General features: G+C 42.1%; 1 protein-coding gene across 1 annotated transcript in view; it reads right to left on the bottom strand.

Moving 5' to 3' along the window:
* Positions 1 to 25,920, bottom strand: part of LOC138739957 (cell adhesion molecule DSCAM) — a 454,986-nt gene that overhangs the window by 141,766 nt on the left and 287,300 nt on the right. Inside the window, exon 12 of the mRNA XM_069892422.1 lies at positions 4,068 to 4,267. Coding sequence (XP_069748523.1) covers positions 4,068 to 4,267 — 200 coding nt within the window. The remainder of the gene's footprint in view (positions 1 to 4,067; positions 4,268 to 25,920) is intronic.

Genomic DNA, 25,920 nt, shown 5'->3' with positions numbered 1-25,920 from the left:
CTGAGAGGGGCAGCGTTGCTAGTCAGGGAAAATGTCATGACGGTGCTCAGATAGGACAGACTAAAGGGAATGTCTTCTGAGACAACATTTGTGGAACTAAGGAATGAGAAAGGGATGAGCACATTAATAGGGTTATATTGTCAACCTCCCAGTTGTTAGTGGGCATTGAAGGGGAAAATTTTAAAAATTATATATTTTAAAATTTTATTTACAACACAGTGAAAATTGATTCTGGCCTTTCTGAAACCCATGCTGCCTATTTACACCCAATTAACCTACAGCCTTGTACCTATTGGAGGGGAGGAGGAAACTGAGGCAACTGGGAAAAACCCACGCAGACATGGGGAGAACGTACAAACTCCTTACAGACAGTGCCAAATTCAAACTTAGTTCACAAACTAAACTGCCCATTTGTAGGGAGATATCATATAGTTGCAAGAAACGTGACGTTGTAAGAGTAGGTGACTTTAACTTTTGTGACAGTATATAAATATGTTTTTGGGAGATAATTTGAGGCAGGTTTGTTAGTGTAGATCACATACAAACACTTTAAAACAGATCATATTTAAAATATTGGAGCTCTGCTCACACTAGACATGTCAGGGTCTCAGAGCCTTTGCAAAATCTTTGGAGAGTGCCCAAGAGACTTCACTAATAGATTGCTGTTTTAAAAAAGCCAACAGATGAAAGAGCTCATCGGAGCCACAGGCAATTTGGAGGGGAACTTGCTGTTCTAAGAGGATCATGTGGTTTTGCAAGCAGAGTCAAATAGGTTTTTTTTCTCTATAATGTCACACTTTCCACATTTTGACTGGGACTCCCATAGTGTAAGAGGGCTATGTTCCTGGAATTAAAGGCAAGAATACAGGTACAGGGAACCATGTTTTGAATGAAGAACATGCATAGCAGGAAGAGGCAGCAAGGAACAAATAAGACACTTGGGGAGCATGCAAATAAACTCAAAAAGGAAGCGAGGGCTAAAAGGTTGCTTAGCAGACAAAGCGAAGGCAAGTTCCAAGAGCTTCTATAGGTATATTAAGGGCAAAATTAGTGTTGTTGAAGATTAGAGCAATCATCTGTGAATGGAGCCAAAAAGAGGAGAATCTTAAATATTTTACATCTCTATTTTCTCAAGAGATGAATACAGAATCTTTTGAAGTGAGGCAAAGCAGCAGTGAGGTTATGGACCAAACACAGATGACAGAGGAGGAGGTGGTTGCTGCCTTGAGCCATATAAAGAAGGACAAATCCCCAGGCCCAACAAGACATTTCCTCAGACCTCGAGGGAGGCTGGTACAGAAATTGCAGGGACCTTAACAAGGGTAAGGTGTTGGAGGATTGGAGGGAATCTAATGTTGTTCACTTGTTTAAGAAATGCTCTGCACCCTTCTCAATTATTGGGAAGGCGTATTTCAAATACCGTCTTTAGTTCTTAATATTAATTTGGTCCTATCTCCTTTTGTTGCCTGGTTTGAAATATGTGGGCCCAATGATCCGAGATTGAATTCTTCACAGTCCCATGTAGGAGCTTTTGCTTCCCTGATTGCCAGAAGTACTAATGAAATGGAAAGATGCCGACCCTCCCACTCACTCTAAATGGCTGTCTGATATGATGGCTTGTTTGTCTTTAGAAAAAATTAGATGCTCCACTACTGTAATGAATGTAAACATTATTTTTTTTACGGGATTCGTTTCTTAATTATTTCCCAAATTTTAAGCTTATCTAATTTTTGATTCTTGACCTCATTGTTTATTCTTCTTTTCATTATTAGAGAGTGGACTATGTATTTTGCTCACAGCCTCTGCAGACAGGGGCTTGTAGAATAGAATAGCAGTTTCTTTTTTTTTTCATTTTGCATGTGTTTTTTTTAATATAACATAGATTTCGTCATTACTGTTATTAGTATCATATACATTTGATTATTCTATTCATGTTTATTTACCTATGAAACATTTGCTAAATTAAATTAATAAAAATATTAACAAGAAAAAAGAAATTCTCTACAAATAGTCGGGGTAATTACATGCCAGTGAGCCTATAATTCATCAGTGGTGCGTAAGTTCTTCAAAGAATCTCAAGAGACTGGATAACTAAGTACTTGAATAAACAGGGGAATGATAAGGGATAGTCAGCATGGCTTTGTGCATAATTCACCTCGTCTAATCCATCTTATAGAGTTTCATTGAAGATTTTATTGAACCTGGAGGTGATGTCTATACCTTTTACCTGAAGGTTGCAGGAAAGTTGATGAAGAAAGGGCAGTGGATATTGTTTACATTGAATTTAGCAATGCCAATGGCAGGGCTCTCCATGTTGGTCAAGAAGGTTCAGTTGCTCGGAATTCAGGAGGAAGAAGTGAATTGGATTAGATAGGGGCTTTACGCTAGAAGTCAGAGAGTGGTACTAAATAATTGTCTATTTAAGTCAGTGTTTCTCAACCTTTTTCTTTCCACTCACATCCCGCTTAAGTATTCCTTATGCTATAGGGGCTCTGTGACTAGTAAGGGATTGCTTAAGATGGTATGTAGGTGGAAAGAAAAAGTTTGAAAACCACTCTTTTAATCGTACCTAATTGACTCGTTATGTGCACGGTTTCATAACTCCAAAGGAAATGGGCCAATGACAGTTTTTCTCAAGCAAAATAGTTCAGTAACAATTGGGTCGAGAGCAGTGATTCTCAACCTTCCATTTCCACCCACATCCCACCTTAAGCAATCCCTTACTAATGACAGAGCACCGATGGCATAAGGATTACTTAAAGTGGTACGTGAGAAGAAAGAAAAATGTTGAGACCCACTGATCTAAGTGGAGGCCCACGAGTGGTGTCGTGCCTCAGGGATCAGTGCTGTTTGTCATCTATCTATATCAATAATGTGGATGATAATGTGGTAAATTCGATCAGCAAATCTGCAGATGTCACCAGGGTTGGGTGTGTAGAGGATAGCAAGGAAGGCTTTCAAAGCTTACAGGGAGATCTGGATCAGCTGGAAAATGGACTGCAAAAATGGCGGATGGAATTTAGTGTGGATAAGTGTCATATGTTATACGTTGGGAGGATAAAACAAGGTAGGAAAATGCAGTAAACGTTAGGGCACTGCAGAGTGTGGCAGAACAGAGGGATCTTTAAATCCCTGAAGGTGATATCACAGGTAGACAGGGTCTTAAAGAGAGAAATTAAAGTATTGAGTACAGGAGTAGGGATGTTATGTTGCAGTTGTATAAGATATAGGTGAGGCCAAATATGAAGTATTGTATGCAATTTTGGTCACCTATCTGCGAGAAAGATATCAATAAGAATGAAGAGTGGAGAAAAATTTTACAAGAATGTTGTGGAAACCTGAGGAGCTGAATAGGTTAAGACTTTAGTCCCTGGAACATCAGAGAATGAGGTTGGATTTGACAGAGCTGTACAAAATTATGAGAATTACCGATGAAGTAAATTCAAGCAGCTTTTTCCCACTGAGGATGGGAGCAACAAGAAGGAAAGTTCATGGGTTAAGGGCGAAAGATGAGATGCTTAAAGGGAACCTCTTCACTGAGAGGGCGGGGACAGTGTGGAACGATCTATTGTCAGAAGTGGTGAATGTGGGGTCGATTATAACATTGAAGGGTAATTTGGATCGGAACATGGAAGGGAAGGGTGTAGAGGGCTAAGATCTGGGTGCAGGTGGATGGGACAAAGCGGAAAAGTAGTTTGACAGACGAGTTGGGCCAAAGGGCTATTTCTTGGCTATTTCCAGTTGTAAGCAGAGAAGGGATGAGAATATCTGCAGGGTGAAATGTGATTTCAATGTATGATTGGAGCTAATATTCTTGCAAGCGGTTGACTGTGTGCCAAAATGTGCATTTTAAGGTGTATGGCAGTTAACACCTTTATCTGGCCATTAATGTTTAAGGCTTGTACCATTCTGGTGGCCACACTATGATATTTTCCAGAGCATCCCAGGTCAAGTGCACCAAGGGGCTAGTGGGGAGAAACTGCAGAGTGCATTCATTTATCTGCTCAACCATAGAAAGGTTGCTTGCTAATAATACAGCCTTTCTCAGTGAATGTTGCAATTAGTACCTGTAATGTGGAAACCACCTCATCTCCAATCTCCTTGGTGGACACAATGTAACGGAACATCCGCTCAGGATCGATAATGGTGTCTTCTTTCTCCCAGCGGACAATGATGGGTTTTTCACCGTGGGCGGTGCAGCTGACCTCCTTCTTTTGACCCTGGGTTGCCAGGGTGGTGTTTGGGTATGACGTGATCATGGCGGGGACTGGAAAGACAGAAGCAGGTACGTTAGTCAGTCCGCGCTCAGGCAGAATGTTGAGCAAGATGTGCTTCTTCCTTGAATAATGTAGCAATCACTGCCTGAAGGATTTTTTTAAAAATCCAATCATCACATAATCTGCATATGCATGACACTTTTTATTTGAAAACATATCCCGACGAGCTTCCAAATGATTAGAAAATATACTTGACAGACCCAGCTCTGTTCCTATTTGAATCCATAGATGTGGAAATGAATTATCAGCATCTCAAATTTCAATTCATACACAATAATGACTTCATAAAACATTCAGTAAAAATTGAATTAAACAGGAAAGTCTAAATTAAAAATAGTTCTCTTTCACCTTTTTACTCAGTGGTGGGACGGTGGTGAAGAGGGTTCATACCTTCAAATTCCTGAGAATCCATATTTCATCAGACCTTTCCTGGAATCACCACTTCGAGGCAACCTTAAGGAAGTCACACCAGCGCCTCGACATTCTAAGGTGCCTGAGATTTGGTATGTTGTTGAATACTCAATCAGACTTCTACAGATGTAACTGTTGAAAGTCTACTGACTGATTGCATCACAGCCTGGTTTGGTCATTTGAATGACCAGGAAGGCACAAAGGCTGCAGAAGGTAGCCAACATAGCCAGATCCATCACAGGCTCTGACTTACCACTCACTTAAGACAACTCTAGAAGCCAACTAACATCATAAAGGACTCCATTCACTCTGGTCACAACCTATTCTCATGGCGGCCTTCAGGCAGAAGGTATAGATGGCTAAAAACCAGCACCTTCATGTTCAAGAAAGCCTTCTTTCCAAAGGATGTCACACTCTTGAAGCTCCCCTTGCTACACAAATCATGGACTGCTCCGACACCACTAGTTTCTCTATTATTACACTAGTTTCTTTTTCTTGCACATTGGTAACTATGAATATTGGATTTTTTTCTTTTCCATTTATTAAATCTTTTTAATTTAATATATGCAATTGCAGCCTGTCCTTCTGCAACAATAAAGAATTTCATTGCATAGGTAGATTGTATATGACAATAAATTCTTAATCACTATTACTTCATTAAATACCCTAATTTTTGTGCCAACCAAGATTCAAGATTTAATTTATTGTCATTTTAATAAAACTGTGACATATTACATGAAATTGCTTTTGCCTGCGGTAAGGCAGACAGATTCGCCATCAGTAGAAATGGCCTGAAGTGCCTCTTCCAGTCAGAGAGAGAGAGAAGCAAATGAGAGTCCCCCCAGCGTCACCGAGTGCCCGGACATTCGCCTTCAGCACTTCCGCAGCCACATAGAGTCCAGTTCGAACCACTGGCGACCTGAACTCCAAACCTGAACCTCCAACTTCAGCCCTTTCGCATCCCGGTTCCGACATCTGGTATACCTTCAGCCAGTTTCGAGCCAGTCTCCAGCAGTCCGCAGCCCGGCATGAGTCTCCCACGCGTTCGGGTTAGGGTGTCAATGTGCAGGCAGCGGGATAATCATCCCTCTTGTGCTACCTCTCCCTTCTCGCAAACTACAGTAAACTCTGATGTTCCAAAATCGGAGTATCAAAAATCCTCAGTTATCGGAAACTGTTTTGGACCTGGAAGTGACGTCTGTTCGGCTCCAATTTTTTCTTGGAATAATTGTGAAGATTTCAGAAAAATCAAAAATCCTCATTGATCCAATTTTTTTTTCAAAACCAAACTGACATCACAGGTTTGAAATTTTTGGGGGAATACATCTGAGAAGAATTTCGAGTTTTTGGTGTTGGATTTAACTTACTTTGTGCATGTTTTTTTTTGGTGACAATTAAGCATTTCATACTTTAGAAAAAAACCTTCCCTTGTTGTTTATTGTTCTTTAAATACTTTACAAGTGATTTTGTTGTTGCTAATTTTAAAAACTGTCCAGTTATCAGAAAATATTGTTTATCTGAAATAGGCTCAGTCCTGACCATGTTGGATAATCAGAGTTGAACTGTTCCACTTTTTGTTGGTCCATGCTTTCATTACACACTGGATCTGTTCCTGGCTCAGAATCAAATCAGTGCTTTCCTCCTCTCTTTGAGGTTGTTACGTGTCCAGAACTCATCCTGGAGCAGGTTTCTACCCTCTGTTAAGTGGGTGTCTTTATTTCTGTTCTTTAATTAGTCCCTCAGTGGTTGGGATTGTGTGCCCCCACCTGGGGGTAGGGTTTAATGGGGGAAAGTGTGGACCCAGTCCAAATACTAATCACCCTAACCCTGACCCTACCCCAAACACTCATCATTCCACTCTAAACCTGACACTGCCCCAAACATTGCACACTCCAGTCTAACATGGCCCACACCCCAAATTTCTTCTTTGGCTTGGCTTCGCGGACGAAGATTTATGGAGGGGTAATGTCCACGTCAGCTGCAGGCTCGTTGGTGACTGACAAGTCCGATGCGGGACAGGCAGACACGGTTGCAGCGGTTGCAAGGGAAAATTGGTGGGTTGGGGTTGTGTGTTGGGTTTTTCCTCCTTTGTCTTTTGTCAGTGAAGTGGGCTCTGAGGTCTTCTTCAAAGGAGATTGCTGCCCGCCAAACTATGAGGCACCAAGATGCACGGTTGGAGGCGAGATCAGCTCACTGGTGGTAGTCAATGGGGCAGGCACCAAGAGATTTCTTTAAGCAGTCCTTGTACCTCTTCTTTGGTGCACCTCTGTCTCGGTGGCCAGTGGAGAGCTCGCCATATAACACGATCTTTGGAAGGCGATGGTCCTCCATTCTGGAGACGTGACCCACCCAGCGCAGTTGGGTCTTCGGCAGCGTGGATTCAGCAGCATGTCTGCTCCTGGAAGAAAGGTAGTCGGGTAGCTTTGTTCTGTACAAGGACAAACTGATCCCAAGGATCACCTGCCCTCATCAGTGTTGAGCAAGGATGCAATACTGTCTGAGATATTCAGTGACCCACCCCAATCCTAACCCTAACTTGAACCCCAAATCTAACCCTAACCTGAACCCCACACCTAACCCAAAACAACCCCACACATAACCCTAAACCCAAACCCATACCTAACCCTAAACCCAACCCACACCTAATCGAAATCCAAACCCACACCTAACCCTAAACTCAACCCCACACCTAATACTAACCCTCGCCCCAGCCCTCGCCTTAACCATAATCCTAACCCCAACCCCTAGCCCCAACTGTAAACCCTAACCCCAGCCCTACCCTAACCACACCCCCAACCTTAACCTCAACTCCTGAAATGGGGAGAATCACCCACAAGAAACCTAGAACATAGAGTTACCACCGGACACACATTTCTTCCCCATTAATCCCCACCTATCGGAGGGGACACACGTGATGATTATCCTGCTGTCCGCATATTGACAATCTAACCTTAGCCCATCCAGGTGATTCAATCCATGGCGAAGACCCTGACCTCATTGTGTCAGAGCTCTTTTGACTAATCCATTGCTTGCACAGCCTCTCTGAAACTTAAAACAATCTTGTTATCTCCCTTTCCTAGCTCTGTTGAAAGGTCAGCAACCTGAAACATTAACCCTCTCTTTCTATTTCCGCAGATGCTGCCTGAACCTGCTGAGCGATTTCATCTTTTTCAGTTTTTGTTTCAGATTTCTAGCATCTACATTTTTTTATAGTTACTCGAAACTGCAATTGCTCTCTGTGGCAGACATGATGCATGCAGCAAGAGGCTTCAAGGAATCTGAACTAATTAGCCTTTCTTTTGGTTGTGTGGTATTGGTTTGGAAAACATTATTAGTCATAAGACTTTGCTGCATCTTTTCAACATAAATTTCAAATGTAAATCTTATAAAGCACAATAACGGGCTTTTTTAACTCATGAGCCCGTGCCGCCCAATTACACCCAATTAAACTACAACCCCAGTACGTTTTGAGGAAACCGGAGCACCCAGAAGTAACCCACACAGGCACAGGGAGAACATATAAACTCCTCACAGTGACGGATTTTAACCCTGGTCACTGGTGCTGTAACAGCATTGCGCTAACCACTTACATTAACCGTGCTTCCTCTTATACCATGGTATTCAACATACACACTCAATGCCTGTTTCATCAGTCCACACATACAAAGAAGTAATGCTGCCAAGATGCTGGACTGAAGAGCCCATGCTTCCCATGGGTCGCATGCTCTCAAGTAATCAGGAGTGTTCCTCAGCATTAGCCAGGATATCCTAAAGAATAACAGGGAGAAGTAAAAGTCTCTGATGGCTACAGTTGTTCTGTCATTGAGTTTGTCGTTGTGGGAGCTTTGAACAAAATTGTAGCTCCAGTCTAGAAGCACGCAGTTATGGGCTTGACGGCTTGTTAGTTTACTCTGGTGGTCAAGATCGAAGGAAGATGTTTTTATTTTATTAATCTCAGCTCTGCAAAAAATATATTGCTGTTTTGGTTGTCTGTTAACTGAAATCCGTGCAACTCACATGTGACGGCTTCGTAAAACTCTTTTCAATTTGCCATTGCTTCACCGTCAATCTCCTCTTTTCTCCTGGACTTTTCAGCTTTGCAAGGTGTCTGGCAACAGATATAGTGCATTTTGTCCGTGGTCAAACTGGTTGTCAGGGAAAGCTACCAAATCGCACTGGATGGTGCACTCACAGTAGAGAAGATTGGTTGTGCAAGGTTAACACCATCAACCTGACCCGAAGGCCCTTCTCCTTCCCAGGTCTAGGTCATTTTGGCCTCCACAATTTTGGCATGCATAATTTGGTGCCGGATATCATGCCACCCACAGTTTGGCTCTGGCCATTTTGGTGCTAACAGTTTGGTGGATTTCACCGCGGGGGGAGGGGCGTGTGGAGATGTTATTCCATTATATTTAATTAAAATTATAAGAAATTAATAATTTTATTTTCAATACTTTTAATTAAAAATATAATAAATTAAACGCATGTCCGTCGCCTAATGTGAGCGTCAAAATATCCGGCGCACAACAGCGGACGCCAAAATGTCCGATTCCACTCCTTCCTTCCCCGCCACCACTTCCCATTTGAGCAGCACTGGTGTGGGCACAGCTATCACCTCTTCTGCTTTACTCTTAGTGGGGGAGAATGTCTTGCCAGCTCACGTCATACTTTGGATAAAAGAAGAAAGTCATGGTTATTAAAGAGAGTTCCTCAAGTCAGTTTACTAGGTCTAACCATCTACGATTACTTCTCAATCCCATTCCTTGCCTTACAAGTCCAAATTAGGGACTTCTACTCATGAAGAATATCATGTTGAATGTTCCATCTTAATTTTTTCTTTTTGCAACTCCTCAGAGAGGGGCACAAAGATTGCCTGCTCGCAATAAGATCTGTAAAGCATTCAGGCATGGACAATGAAATTCGCAACATCTGTATCCAATGTGCTTACAATCGGCAAAGCCATTTTTATCAATTTCCAGGGGCTACTATTGATCAGAAATTGAATACTGATTTCCCACTTCATTTCCAACTACTACAAAGCACAAGTCAAAAATGGAAGGAAAATTGTCTGTCTGCCTATGGCATCAACAATGCTGAAGGGTTCTTCAGCGGGACTTTCCAAACTCAAACTCCTATCAGTTGGAAGTATAATTTGAACAGACAATGGGATCACCACCACGTTCGAGTGTCTGTCCAAATCTTGCTTAATCCTGACTCACAAATGCATTTCTACTTCTTGATCATCTTGGAGTTGGAATTGTGGAATCTCCATACAACTCTATGAGAAAGCATACAGGAGAGAGATAGATCAGGTCATTGAGTGGTGTCACACCCTTGAACTCAATGTCAGCAAAACCAATGAGATGATTGTGGACTTCAGGAGGAAGTCATGAGAGCACGAATGAGTCCTCTTTCAGAGCTCAGTCGTGGAGAGGGTTAAGAATTTCAAATTCCTGTAAAGGATGCCTTGGCAGCAACACGAAAATCTATAGCAGTAACATGTAAATTGGATACCCATATAGGTATGGAGCCATGGAATACAGAAATGCATAGCTACATTCCTTTTGAGAAGATTAATTATAATCTGAGAAATAAATATGATGTATTTTTGAAAATTTGGCTCCCGTATTTACAAATTGAGGGAATTAATTTATAGGTGTTTCCCTAAGCTTTGAACCTCATTAACCTCCTTGGAAGTATTAAAAGATACAAATGGTCAGAGCCGAGTGGTGGGGGGGGGTGTTCTTCTTACTTTTCTTTATCTTTCTTTTTCTATACTTGTTCTTACTTCTACTTACTTTCTTTTTTGTGGAGTTTTGTTTAGAAAAGGGGGTTGGGGTTTTATACCATTAGGTATAATGGATTTGATAGTAATATTTTGCATTTGGCTATGATTACATGTATGGAAAAAAAGAATTTCAAATTCCTGGATCTCTGATCCTAGAGCCTCCATGTCAATGCAATCATGAAGAAGACTTGCCAGCATCTACACTTTGTGAGATGTTTGAGATTTGACTCGCCAGCATCTACACTTTGTGAGATGTTTGAGATTTGGTACGTCATCGAAGACTCTTGAAAACTTCTAGACATAGACCAGGGAAGGCATTCTGGCTGGTGGCATCATTGCTTGGTACATAGGTGACAATGTTCAGGACAGGAGGGTTGTTAACTCGGCCTGTGACATCACAGGCACCAGTCTTCACTCCATCGAGGACACCTATCAAGAGACGGTGCCTTAAGAAAGCAGCCTCTATCTTCCAGGATCCCCACCCCCCCAGGCCATGCCCTCTTCACTCTGCTACCTTCAGGAAAAAGGTGCAGGAGCCTGAGGTCGAGCACTCAGCGGCACAAGGTCAGCTTCTTTCCCCACTGCCATCAGTTACCTGAATGATCAATGAACCACAGATACTGCCTCACTTTGACTTTTCTCTTTCTTTTTCTCTTTATGTAAAATTAACACGTATCTAATTAATTTTTTAAACATTGTGATATATGAAAACTGTATTTTTACATGCGTTTATTATAAATAAAATATTCAAAACTAGACTTTCTGTGCACTGTTATTTATTTATTTTTGTAAGGTGGTTTATATGAAGGTTTGCACTGTAATGCAGCCACAAACCAACAAATTTCATGACTTGTTCATCGCAATAAATTTTGATTCTGCTTCGAATAGCATTGGAGAATACGATCATGAGAAAGGCACTAGCAGTTCACAAAGGTAGATCTTCTCCAGAACATTTAGAGGTGGGCAATGGCTGACACACAATGATTCATAATATGTCAGTCAGCTCCATTACTGGAATCTGTGGCTTCTGGCCAGATCCCACTTATTCTCTTGCAACATGTTTCAACATAGAAACATGGAAGGAGATAATTTGGCTCTTCAAAGATCCCCTCAGTCCTACACCTACTCTTGCTTATTTCTCAGACGAAAGAATGTCCATCACCCTTTTAAAATCAAAGTAACTGGCATTACTAGAATATTTGTCCTTGTAAGAGAATCCAAAACTTGGAGCTATTGTTTAAAAATAAAGGTTGTACTGCCAAGTGGCAAATTATATTCACATCATCTGTGTCCAAGCCAATAATCAAGTCCAAAACGATCAATCTAATCTTTACTCCTTAATGTTCAATGCAATTACAATCAGCAAATTCTTTGTCATCAATATGAAGGAGCCGCTATTAATCCCTTCAGAATCAAAGGAATCCCCAGGAAGTTCTTTGGAGACAACAAAGTACATTTAGAATATAATTATTGCAATAATGTTGGATAATGATACGATAACAAGAGAACACACAGGAGAGCCTTTTATAGACACAGACTGTGAAATGATCAAGGGTGATTCTTCAGAGAATTAAGTAATTGTGGTGGTACACCACTGGCCTCCTGCAGGGGGCAACCTCTGTACCTGCAGAAGAGCATGGGGACAAGACAACACCTGTCCGGCTGTCAATCAGCTGACCTGAATTGACCAAGCCCCACCCGGTCGGGTGTCAATCACCCTCCGGGATATAAGCCTGAGCCGGCCCTTCGAAGACACTCTCAGAGTTTACAGCAGCTCAATCTCACAGCTGGCTCTGTGGAAGTTTCCGTCGAATAAAGGCTATTGTACAGTCTTTTGGTTTTTTGCGTTTGCTTCTCACCAGCAGCGCACCACAGTAATATAGTAAAGCCCCTGGAATCTGGCACCAATGGGGATTGGTAGATGCTGGAAAAGCAAGGAGAATGCAGTATCTGCCTTAATGACTATTGACCAGTGGCACTTACATCATCAGTGATGAAGTGTTTTGAAAGGCTGATGTTGAATCATATCAACTCCTGTCTGAGTGGCAAACATGGACAGTTTGCCTATCGTAGCAACAGGTCTACAGTGGATGCCTTCTCACTGGCTCTGCACAAAGCCCTGAAACACCTGGGCAGTAAAGATGCATTCATCAAGATGCTCTTTATCGACTAGTTTGGCATTGAACACCATCATCTCCTCAAACCTGATCAGCAAACTCCAAGTCATGAGACTCAGCACCCCACTGTGTAATTGGATCATGGACTTCCTCACCTTCAGATCACAATCAGTGAGGATTGTTAATAACCTCTCCTCCACAATCTCCATCAGTACCGGAGCACCACAGGGCTGTGTTCTTAGCCCCCTGCTCCATTCACTTTACACCTACACCTGTGTGGCTTGGTACAACAATAACACCATCGACAAATCTGCTGACAATACCACGGTAGTGGGTTACATAAAGAAGGTGGTGAATCAGCATACAGAAGGGAGATTGAAAACTTGCTGAATGGCGCAAATTTAAGTTCTTGGGAGTCACTATTTCAGAGGATCTTTCCTGGACCTAACACACTAATGGCATCATGAAGAAAGCCTGTCAGCACCTCTACTTCCTCAGGAGTTGTGGTGGTTTGGTATGACACCAGAAACTCTGGCAAATTTCCACAGATGTGTGGTGGAATGTATGCTGACCGGCTGCATCACAGTCTGGTATAGGGTCACCAATACCCCTGAGTGAAAAGCCCTCCAAAAGGTAGTGGGCACAGCCCAGGACATCACAGGCAAAACCCTCCCCATTATCAAGAACATTTACAGGGACCGTAGCCATCAGAGGGCAGCAGCAATCATCAAGGTTCCACACCACCCAGCACATGCTCTGTTCTCGCTGGTGCCATCAGGAAGGAGGTATAGGTGCCACATAAATGACACCACCAGGTTCAGGAACAGCTGCTACCCCTCTACCATCAAACTCCTCAATTTCAAATTCAATCATTTACTTATGCACTTTATTGATTTAAAAAAAAATTATCTCAGTAGTTTGTTTAATTTTGTTATCTGCCTACAGTTCTTTATTTGTTTACGTGCATAGTTTTCTTTTTACACAACCAATGTGGTAATTCTGTCTCATCTACAGAATCTCAGGGTTGTATGTGATGTATGTACTCTGACAATAAATCTGAAATCTTCTTGAGATTCACTCTTACTAACTACTGCATCAGAATTAAGAATAAACAGTTTAAAAGACACAGTGCAAAATGTAAAGTAAATTGGAAAGAAAATCAGTATTATAGTCCTTAATTTTGTAAAATTCACTTTAATCAGGTATTTCCTGTAACTTTCAAAATTTTAATTTAAATTCGAATCCCAGTTATTGGCAGTCTAACAGCGTTGCACTAACTGCCATCAGAATTAACCCCACCCCCCCCAAATTTACAGTAAAGCCTTTCTAATATACTTAATAATATACTAATAAAGATAAACACTTTTACTAAGCAGGGATAAGGAGATACTTTGAGAGAGTCACACAGAGGCCAGCGGCATCATCCAACTCTTCAGCTTAGGCGAAGCTACTTTATTCAAACAGATGCTAAGATCAAGGCTTGACCAAGGCCCTCCGCTGACTGAATATTTGCTCCCACGTTCACCAAACGTTTACGTGATACTTCAGAGGATGTTTACTTTGACAATTTGAAACTTTTATTTACATTTCTATTTATTTAAAAAAAATTTCTTTGTTTATTTACTCTGAACTTTTTGCTGGTTGCTCAAGGTTGCTGGTTGCTTGATGACAGAGGTGTTTACTGTGCAAAGAACACCTGGCATACAGCACATAGATTCATTTGGATCGGAAAGTCAGTGCCTTCAAGACTGCAGTGCAGTCATTCTCTAGAAGAAGCACCTTGGATGGATTTTGAATTCCCATTTCTGCAGTGTGATTTGAACTCACAACCTTTAACTCAAAACTAAACATGCCCCCAGTGAAGCAATTAGCTCCATTTACTGAGGATGTTACTGGATATCTGAGTGATATAATCTTATTACACTGTTTCACAACTCACAGGTGAATCAGCCTTAAGAATGTTTACTTACAAACCTATTACTTTAATGGATGACACATTAGACCTACCTTTAGATATCCTTCCCACATTAACATTATGACGTACCAAATTTACTGAAAAAGCAAAGTTGACTCTTTGCTCTAGTGCATTATACCCAAAATTTATGTCTCTCGGTTTGTTCCAGGTATGGTGTGTACACAACATGAACAGGGTCACAGATGAATCTTTAGCAGTTTTGAGCATTAAACTGAATGATGTTTCAACTGCAATGCATTGAGTTGTGTTGAGAGCAGTGGTTCTCAATCTTTTTATTTCCACTCACATAATCCCTATGCCATCGGTGCTCTGTGATTAGTAAGGGATTGCTTAAGGTGGTATGTGGGTGGAGAGAAAAAGTTTGAAAACCACTCTTTTAATCCTACCTAATTGACATCACTCCAAAGGAGAGAGGCCGATGACAATTTTTCTCAAGCAAAATATCTCAATAACAATTGGGTCTTAGAGCAGTGACTCTTCACCTTCCCTTCCCACTCACATCCCACCTTAAGCAATCCCTTACTAATCACAGAGCACGAATGGCATAGGGAATACTTAAAGTGATATGTAAGTGGAAAGAAAAAAGTTGAGAACCACTGGTTTAGAGCTTTCATGAAACAAATGGATGTGTGCCCAAGCCCAACCATATTTACATGATCAGAATTTTATCCTTGAAGGGAATTGAACACTAAAATAGGCAGGTTATGCTTCCATTATATCAGACTTTGTTGAGAACACATCTGGAGGACCCTGTAGAGTCAGATATAGGACATGAAAACAGGCCCTTCAGTCCATTGACTCTGTGCCAATCATCAACCCCTGTACTATACTTTATGTTCTATGCTCACACAATTACACTACTCTGACATTACCCCCATGATTTATTTCCCCCACATTCTCTTCAACTTTGGTACTTCAGATTCTACCACTTTACCTACACCCTAGGGGCAATTTACAAAGACTGGGTAACCTATGAACCTGTGCATTTTTTGGATATGAAGGGGAACTAGAGGAACACCAGACAGATACTGGGAGAACATACAAACTGCGCACCGCACCTAAGATTGGGTTTGAACCCCAGTGCCCGGAGATGTACCCAATATATTCTTACATGTAAATGCATTGAAAAAATTCAGAGGTTTCCTAGATGCCGGGGGAGATGGTGGAAGCTAATAAGATGGTAATGTTAAAGGGGCATTTAGACAGATACATGGATATACAGGGAATGGAGAGAGATAGACTGGGTGCAGACAAATAGGATTAGTTAGATTGGCATCATGGTTGGTGGTATGAAGGGACTATTCCTTTTGTGTACTGTTATATTTCCATGTAACACCTATTGTGGGCACAAAAAGTTGGATGGACTAACTTTGTATCCACTGGACATTAGACAAGGGAGAAGAGGGTAAGATTGAAACATTTAAAATCTTGGCAAGATGAATGTAGAGTGGATGTTTCTTCTTGTGGGAGAATCTTAAATTTTGGGTCATTTTTTAATGTAATTGTATGTACTAATTGGCTGATAAAGGCTCGGGCTGGCCCACCCCCTGATGACACTCTCACCTGGACTCCTTCCCTGGGACCCAGGCCATAAAGGTCAGGCTACCTCTCCCTTCCCTGCAATTCCCTAGCTTGGATCCGGGCCATCTCAAGCCTATCGATCTTTGTCCTTTGTGATTATTGGGGCAACTGGTAGTGCCCAACAAAAGGTTTATCTATTTTGGACAGGAATTAGGCAATTGATTTTTCTCTTAAATGGTTGTAAATCTGTTCCGCAAAGGATATTGGAAATGAAGTCTTTGAATATACTTAAAGCTGGGATAGATAAATTCTTGATCAGCAAGAAGGATGAAAGGTTATCTCATGTAGATGCCAACATAGATTTTAAAATTTTATATTTAGATACACATCACGGAAAGAGGCCATTTGGCCCACGGGCCGTGCCGCACAACTTCACCCAATTAACCTACGCTTTTTAGGGTGGGAGGAAACCGGAGCTCCTGGGGAAATCTCAGACAGACACCGGGAGAACGTGCAAACTCCTCACAGACAGTGCAGGATTCAAACCCCTGTCCCGACCGCTGGCGCTGTGCTAACCACTATGCCCACCGGACCACCCTAATCAACAGCTGCAGTCAGCCGTGACCTTATTAATTGGTGGAGTATGTTTGAGGGCTGATTCCTAATTTGTATGGTCATATATCCCTTCCAAAGGAGACGTAGCAAGTCGTAAATGTCATGACGATGGTTTACACGAAACAAAGATTTTCTGCAGTACTCAGAGGAGGAAGAGCAGAATCCTGGCAAATCCTTATCCTTGGGGCTACACAGCAAGGATAAAAAATGAGTAGAATTAGATCTTTGTAATAACTGAAAAGTGCCAATAATCATTAAACAACTCCTCTGCCCAACCCCAAGATTCCTTTCGGTCACATTTGTCCAATTAGTACTATTTTGCATTCCCCTCAACTCTCTTGAATATCGTCCAAATCACTCGGAATACAAAACAAAATGAAACACAGGTGTTTGTCCACCTTGTGGTAGTAATACTAATGGAGGTGCTCCTTCTATTCTTGCATCTGAACACATACAGTCACAGCACAGAACTCCCCAGCCTTATTTAAACGATCAGTGCTTTGCTGCGAATCGCATCAGAGATTACCTTTCTTTAGCATGTGTAATGAAATCATAAATCTGTTCTTTATAAACAACACAAAGGAATTCTGAAGTATCCCAGCACTAATTCCTACAACATCCCATGTGGCTCTTTGGCCAATGGAAATCACTCTATTGTTGATGCAAAATGGAAAAAACCCAAATGACCGAGTAACACTGACCACAATTAAATAACCTCACACACTAAATTATCACCAGTTTTTCCTGGAGCAGACAATGGACCCAAATTTGCTGTCAACCTAACTGTGAGCCAATCCAGGCAAGGGGAATTGTGCAATTAAACATTTCAAATGCTGAAAGGCCTGGACAGAGTAGATGTGGCAAGGATGTTTTGGTCTTTGGTGCTGTGAGGCAGGAGTGCTGTAAGCTGTGCCACTTTGGTACCCACAGTGTACGATTCCAATGCGATTATTTGTCAATGCCTTACAGAGAAATGAAAAGCAAAAGTAGCTCAATTCCAATATGCAAAGCTGAAACCACTATATTTTATTTTTAAAATTTTTTAAAAATTTTTACATCTAACAGGTTTTTTCGGCCCATGAGTCAGTGCCACCCAATTCCACCCAATTGACTTAAACCCCCATATGTTTTGGAGGATGGGAGGAAACCAGAGCACCCGGAGGAAACCCAGAGAACGTACAAACTCCTTACACGTAGGATGTAACTGCATTGCGCTAACTGCTACACTGACTGTGCCACCACAGTTGTACGCCGGTTTTCTTTCGATGCATTTAGTTCCGGAACACAATGCATATGAGAGACCTGTACCCTGCCAGAGTATCCATCAGATACTTGCAGGTCCTTCCAGAAACATTTAGCCTCCAAAACGCGGCTTGCGGGCTCCCCCTTTTCTGGTCTGCTATAGAATGATGGAACATAACAGCACAGAAACAGGGCTCTTCAGCCCTTCACCACCTCAGCCTGCATTCACCACCTCAGCTGGCAGCTCGTTCCATGCCCCCATAATTCTCTGTGTAAAGACGTTCCCCTCATGTCCACCCTAAACTTTTCCCCTTTCACTCTTAACCCACGTCCTCTGCTTTGTATCTCACCTCCCCTCAGTAGGAAAAGCCTCTCTATCTTTACTCTGTCTGTCCCCCTCATAATTTGAAATACCCAGCCAGCTGAAGGGGAGAAGAGAATGGGACTGACACTATCGGAAGTCAGCAAGGATCAGATGGGTTGAATGGCCTCCTTTGATGCTCTGATACATCAGAAAGTTCCAAATTTAAAAATAATTAAATCTCAGTTTTGAAGCCAATAACATAGAGCTAATTGCTCTTATGGTTTTGGAATAACCGAAGCCTCGAATTACTCAGTGCTCTATTATTCTCTGTATAATATTTATACTATATATAATTTTCTTCTCTTCACAAAACTGATTCTTTTGTTTTCCAGCTAGAAACCAGTGCCTTTATTGGAATGTGAAATGTGCAACAATGTCATTGTGCCATGTTCACCAGCTGATGTAAATTCTGTTCTACTTCTATTTACAGCTGGCCAGTTTTGTACCCCCTAGGAGTTAAACACATCTATAATCGAACAACAATGCAACATTGCAAATTTCATGGCAGACAATGAAAGCTGGCCCTGCTGTGGAATTTCTTGTTCACACCCTCATTGTCCTCTGCTTTGTTAGGAACGAATCAGCTCATTTGCTTTTCTAAACTCTTTTGGATGCCAAATTCAGACAGAACAAAATCAACTACTGCACAAAAGAGCGGCAAACACTTGAGGTTGGCTCCTTTTGCAGATATTCCCCCTCCTTCACTCAGATGTCCAGTAGCTCCCCTCCGCAACCCACTGTCCTGAAAACTGCTGCTACGTGCACCCAAGCCATGGAACATAGGTGCAGCAAAAGAACAGTCCCTCTGGTCCATGATGTCTGTGCCAACATGATGTTAAACTTCTGCCTACTATACAGAGCCGTTGTCATACCCACACTCCTGTTCGGCTCCGAATCATGGGTCCTCTACCGGCACCACCTACGGCTCCTAGAACGCTTCCACCAGCGTTGTCTCCGCTCCATCCTCAACATCCATTGGAGCGCTTACATCCCTAACGTCGAAGTACTCGAGATGGCAGAGGTCGACAGCATCGAGTCCACGCTGCTGAAGATCCAGCTGCGCTGGATGGGTTACGTCTCCAGAATGGAGGACCATCGCCTTCCTAAGATCGTGTAATATGGCGAGCTCTCCACTGGCCACCGTGACAGAGGTGCACCAAAGAAGAGGTACAAGGACTGCCTAAAGAAATCTCTTGGTCCCTGCCACATTGACCACCGCCAGTGGGCTGATATCGCCTCAAACCGTGCATCTTGGCGCCTCACAGTTTGGCGGGCAGCAACCTCCTTTGAAGAAGACCGCAGAGCCCACCTCACTGACAAAAGGCAAAGGAGGAAAAACCCAACACCCAACCCCAACCAACCAATTTTCCCCTGCAGCCGCTGCAACCGTGTCTGCCTGTCCTGCATCGGACTTGTCAGCCACAAACGAGCCTGCAGCTGACGTGGACTTTTACCCCCTCCATAAATCTTCGTCCGCGAAGCCAAGCCAAAGAAGAAAACATATGATACACTTCTGAATATTCAAAAACACACAAACAGTGCCTTCATGTAGCAAACGTTTCAGACATCTCCCATGTTCCTCACACCTTGATGAAGGGCTTAAGCCCGAAATGTTGGTGATGTATCTTTACCTTTGCTATATGAAGGCATTGTTTGACCCGCTGAGTATCTCCAGCTTTTTTTTTCACTTAACCTTAGTGTCAACAGAATCCTGTGTTTTACCTCTGAATATTCAAAGATGCCTTCTGGACATTCATGAGAAGTGGGTGCACAGGGCTCATTTACAATGCTCAGTGAAAATTGTCTCTTAACTGAGCTCTGACTGCAGAAGTCTGTAAACATGAGAGTGAATTTAACATTTTTTTTATTACAAGATTTGGCGAGCTTTTTAAACCAACACTGGAGCATTTTTCAAAATCTTCAGGGTTGAGATTGAAATGCCCATTGAAGCTACCTCTAGCTTTCCGATTACTGTCTAATTTACATCCAAAGGATGGATTGTTTTGATAGTTAACAGTGGAATCCTGGGTTTTAACTGTTGAGCAAACCTCGGGTGCTAAACAAGACGTACACAGGAAGTTTCTCTGCAGATTATGCTCACTAATCAGTAATTAAGATCAAACTTGCTTGCCAAAGGGAAAACAAGTGTGTCTCATTACCATAACATGCATATTTGACAGTTTTCGGCCTTTCTCCAGTGTGACGCACAGTGCCCTCGTGCAAAAACCCAATTATTATTGTGGAGAAATATGATATCAGGTGTTCAGGTGAGGTTTATAAACAATTGAGAGAGTTGGCTAGTAAATTTTCATGGCACATTGGTGCGGATCAACGTCTCTGGTGAATGCTGAACAAGTGATCGAATATCGGGCTCCAAATGTTCTCCTCCTTTCACTTCTTGCACACCCATTCTGCTGCAAGAGAGAGGGTTGTCAACTTGCTAGAATCAGTGACCAATATTCTCATCGAGCTTAAGGGTGTTGACCAATAAAAACATTTCTTCGTCTTGGCTCGTTAGGGTGAGATTGCAAGGATGTGCCTTGCCACTTTAGCTGAGCAATTGTTCCATATACATGATCCAAGCTGGAGAAAAAGTAAGGAGTAGGAACCCTGGACCAGTCAGTGCAACCGTGGGAACTGAAATCAATCACTGGTTAAGTAGGGAACCCTCCACATACATGGATGTCAGCTCCAAAATAAGCAGTCAACCTTCTGACTAAGGGAAGCAGAATGCACATTTCAATCTGTTATAAAGTAGAATCCCCATTTCAATCTGTTATAAAGTAGAATCCCCATTATCCGGAATTCAATCAACCAGAAACCCAAACAACTGGCAAAAAAAAATTTGAGGAAATAAATTTTAAAATAACATTTAAAAATGGTACATATAAATGTTCTCCGAAGCAACACGTAGGTTAATTGGGTGAAGATGGGAGCAAACATTCAGCCAGTGGGGTGCACCTGGTCAGTCCCACCCACGGCAGCTGTTTGAATAAAGTTGTGTTTGAGTAAAATGGCGGTGCCCAGGATGAAGAGGTGGCCACTGCCGCTTGCCCTGGGGTGACCTGCCCAAAGTGTCTCCCTGTCCTTGCCTAGTAAGAATCTTTATCCTTATTTGTATTAATAAGGCTTTATCTGTAAACTTGGGGGAGGGTGGGTTAATTATGAAGTCAGCACGGTTAGAGTAGTGATTAGTCCAACGCTGTTACAGCGCCAGCGACCAGGGTTCAAATTTAAATTGTGTCAATTCATGGAATTACCTGATTAAAGTGAACTTTAAATAATTAAATCCTACAATACTGATTGTTTTTCAAATTACTTTATATTTTTCACTATCTTTGTCTTTTAAACTGTGCATTCTTAATGCAGATGCATTAGTTAACATTGCGTCTCAGTTAACCGGAAACTTCACATACGCAGTATCCGTGATCCCTGTAGGTGGGGATTCTACTGTATTTCATATAGGATTCAGGAACAAAGAGCTTAATCTATTAGACTAGCAACCAGAAGCTTGGTTCCTTATTCCTGAGACATGAAGCAGTTAAAGAATTAAAGTCAGAAAATAAATCTGGATTTCTTTTTAAACAATGTATGAAGCTAAAGGTGAGTTTTGAACAACTAGATTGTCATAATTAAGTCATTCTTATCTTTTCTAATGACTTGTGACTCCAGATCTAGTGGTATGTTGATTCCTAACACTTTCCTCAGTTTAGTGAGATTTAATTTGGAATATCAGTATTCCCAATGACATCCGGATTTTGTAAAGGAAGAAATGGAAAAAACGTGAGCCACATGGAATGTGGGCTACAGGCTGCTATTGATTGGTTGGGAAGAGGAGCAGCGTAATTGCAGATGGAATTTCGTTCATGATTTGTGTGGAAGTAAGGGATGAGCAATAAAGGTAGGATATACACAAGGAACAGTAGGGTCATAGGGAGTAAAGAGGTCAGAGGGTATAGGTCCAAGTATCCATGATGCTGGTGGCACAAAGCATATGCAATACATTAGGTTTGCCCCACATTGTGGCTTTACAAAATATTGATTAGGCCACAGCGGGAGCACGAGGTGGATTTCTGATTGTCACACTGCAGGAGGAACGTGATTACACTGGGGTGGATGCAGAGGAGAGTCGGCAGGGTGAAGCAGTTCAAACGCAAGGGGAGACAGAAAGCATTGGCCACATTTGTTCTCCTTGAAGAAGCTGGGGGGGGGGGGGGGGGAGGGGGGTGGGTGAACACAAAATTGAGGGGCATAGAAAGGTCCGGTAGTGGGAAACGTTTTCCCATAGCAGAGATCTAAAACTAGAGCACATAGTTTTAGGGCAGGGATGAGAGGTGCTGAGGGAATCTGAGGAAGAACATTTGTTCCTGAGAGTGGCTGGAATCTAAAACACACTGCATTTGTGTATAATGAAGGCGGAAACACTCACACCATTTAAAACACATGAGCACTTGAACTAATACAGATGGTACCTGATAGTCAATATGCATACATGCAGACACACAACCAGACACAACACACATACAGACAAGCAATACATATGCAAGACAAATATACATATATAAAATCAATAAATATTGTTCAGTGAAGAGTCAAGTTTCATTTTATTGTCATAGTAATAAAACAGTGTCCTATGAAATGAAATTTCCTTTTGCCTGCTGCAAGACAGACCAATCCACCACTGGCAGAAATTGCCTAGACGCCTCTTATATTTCTTACAGTCAGAGAAATAAAAGTGAGCCCCCTCCAGAGTCACTGAGTGTCTGTAGATTCACCTCCAGCACTTTTGCAGCCCCCCCAGAGTCCAGACCAAACCACTGGCCACCTGAGCTCCTGATCCAAACCTCTGACACGGTCAGCGACCCTTCAGCATCCTCAGCACCTCTTTGCACCTCGGTTCTGATATCAGGTACTCCACTGGACAATTCGAGCCAGTCTCCACCAGTCCACAGCGAGTCTCCCGACAGCAGTCTCCAGCAGCCTGCAGCTTCCGTGGATTCCTCGCCTCAAGTCGCCAGCGCCCCGCTGCAGAGCCCTCTCACTGTTCCACCTCGACTCTTCTGCTTCTCCTTCTCAGATGGGGGGGGAGAGTGGTGAGGAGGTGGTCTTCCCATTTTCTGGTGCACAGCTCCTGTCCTCCACTTCCCTGGAGTCTGCAGCCCTTCATGGCTGCTGCCGATTAGTGGGTGCCACCATCTTGGCTGTAGACCCTGAGGTCACGGGATCTCAAAGCCCATGCAGAACTGACAGCAGTCGACTGGGCGGTTGGTCCCCGCGGGAGCATTGCATCTCCACTCACTCGCTCTCTTTGGTCAGTCTGCATTCTCACTGCCCATGGGAAGAAGCTGTTTCTCAGCCTGGAGATGCTGGTTCTGATACTCCTGTATCTCCTTCCTGACAGGAGCAGTTGTAAGATGCTGAGTGTGGGGTGGTAGGGATCCTCAATGATTTTGCGCGCCTTCTTTAGAACAATGTTTTCAGTAGATCACATTGACTCCAGTGATCCTCTCTCCCACCCTTATGGCCCTGTGGACTGACCTCCGAACCAATATTCTACAGCAACCGTACAGCTGGCCAGAACGCTCTCAGTAGAACTGTAAAACTGACATAATGGTGGGTGGTAGCCTTGCCTGCTTCAGTCTTCTCAGGAAGTGCAGTCACTACTGTGTCTTCTTGACAAGTGAGGAGATGTTGTGTGTCCACGATAGGTCACCAGGTAAGTAGACTCCAAGAAACTTGGTGCTCTCCTCTCTCTAGAGATTGATGTGTAATGGAGGGCAGTCGTTCCTGGTTCTCCTAAAGTCCACGATCATCTTCTTCATCTTGTACAGGTTAAGACTCAGGTTGTTACTCTTGCATGAGATTTTCCACCTCGTTTTCAATATAGAATTTTTGTCAAAGAACAATTGACATCATCCCGATTTTAATTGGTTGGGTTGTGTATGGAGATATAGGTAACAAATGGATTAGATATTTCCAAGTGTCGCGAATAAAATATATTCCTAGGAAAAATATTGTTACTATAGAACCACCTACCATTTGGAAGAAAGGATAAAATAAAATAAAGTTACCCCCAAAAAAAGTACAGGTTTCAGTTTGACATTCCTATTCTTAAACCCAGCTAACAATGGAAGTAAAGAGAAGGAAGGGTCCTCGATGCCATATAAACCATTCTCTTATGAATTAGAGACAGACAAGACACACAGGAAAAGCCCATTGCTATTTCAGATTCCCCATCCAATCAATTCCCCCCCCCCTTACCCTTTGACGTCCACAGTCATTTTTCAGCATTGATAAAATGATTAAGCTTACAAGTCATTATTCACGATCCACTGTTATTAAAATAAGATGGTCGGTAAATGTACATTAAAAAAAAATTAAGTAAATATGTTTATTAATTAATTAACTAATTTAAAACCTATTAAACTCTATCCTGACAAAGCACTTGCTGGATTCATTAAAATTCAGATGAGAAGGAAGATATTCCATCTTCACTGAAAGATAAATGACTACATTTAATATCACCCTGCAATAGCAAGGCTAAAATAAATTTTAAAAAACCTGAGTAAGAAAATATAAATATAAATTGGTATAAAGCCCTGGATTTATATTTCTCTTCAGTATTTCGATGCAGTACTTCACATTTTATCGTTATTTATTTCTTCACAGGGCATTTTGGATTTCAGGTTTATTGTCAGAGTTAATTACATGACATCATAGACAAGCCTGAGATTTTTTATCCTGCAGGTGAGGCAAAATTACCACTCATTTGTAGTTCAAATAAACTAAGCTCCATATACACATGTAAACAAATGAAGAAGTGGAAGCAAACTGACTGTGCAATACAGAGAGAAAAAAAAATCAATAAAGTGCAAAAGTAAAGGTTCTTAAATGAGTCCCTGATTAAGTTTGATGTAGAAGAGTAGCAGCTGTTCCTGAACCTGGTGGTAAGGGTTTTGTGCCTCCTATACCTCTTTCATGATGGTAGAAGCGAGCACAGAGAGTATGCTGGGTGGTATGGATCCTTTATCTAACCCAGGGATTCTCAACCTTTCTTTTTCCACTCACATCCCACTTTAAGTACTCCCTATGCCATCGGTGCTCTGTGAGTAGTAAAGGATTGCTTAAGGTAGCATAAGAGTGGGAAGAAAAGGTTGAGAATCATTGCTCTGGAACCAATTGTTACTGAAATATTTTGCTTGAGAAAAATTGTCATTGGCCCACTTCCTTTGGAGTTATGAAACCATGCACATAACGAGTCAATTAGGTACGATTAAAACAATGGTATTCAAACTTTTCCTTTCCACCCACATGTCACCTTAAGCAATCTCTGACTAATTACAGAGCACCTATGGCATGGGGAATACTTAAAGTAGTAAGTGAGTGGAAGGAAAAAGGTTGAGAACCACTGATCTAGCCTGCATGTCACTTCCCAAAGAATTTCAATAGGCTTTTCAAGCAAGATTTTCCCTTAAGGAAACCATGCTGGCTTTGGCCTATCTTGTCATGTGCCCCCAGGTGTTCCGTAACCTCATCCTTGATAATCGACTCCAGGATCTTCCCAACCACTAACCGGTCTATAATTTCCTTTCTGATGCCTCCCTCCCTTC

Source organism: Narcine bancroftii, chromosome 7 (genome assembly GCF_036971445.1).
Source record: "Narcine bancroftii isolate sNarBan1 chromosome 7, sNarBan1.hap1, whole genome shotgun sequence".
NCBI classification, from domain to species: domain Eukaryota; kingdom Metazoa; phylum Chordata; class Chondrichthyes; order Torpediniformes; family Narcinidae; genus Narcine; species Narcine bancroftii.
The sequence above is the reverse complement of the archived record's forward strand: the minus strand, read 5'-3'. Positions and strand labels throughout refer to the sequence as shown.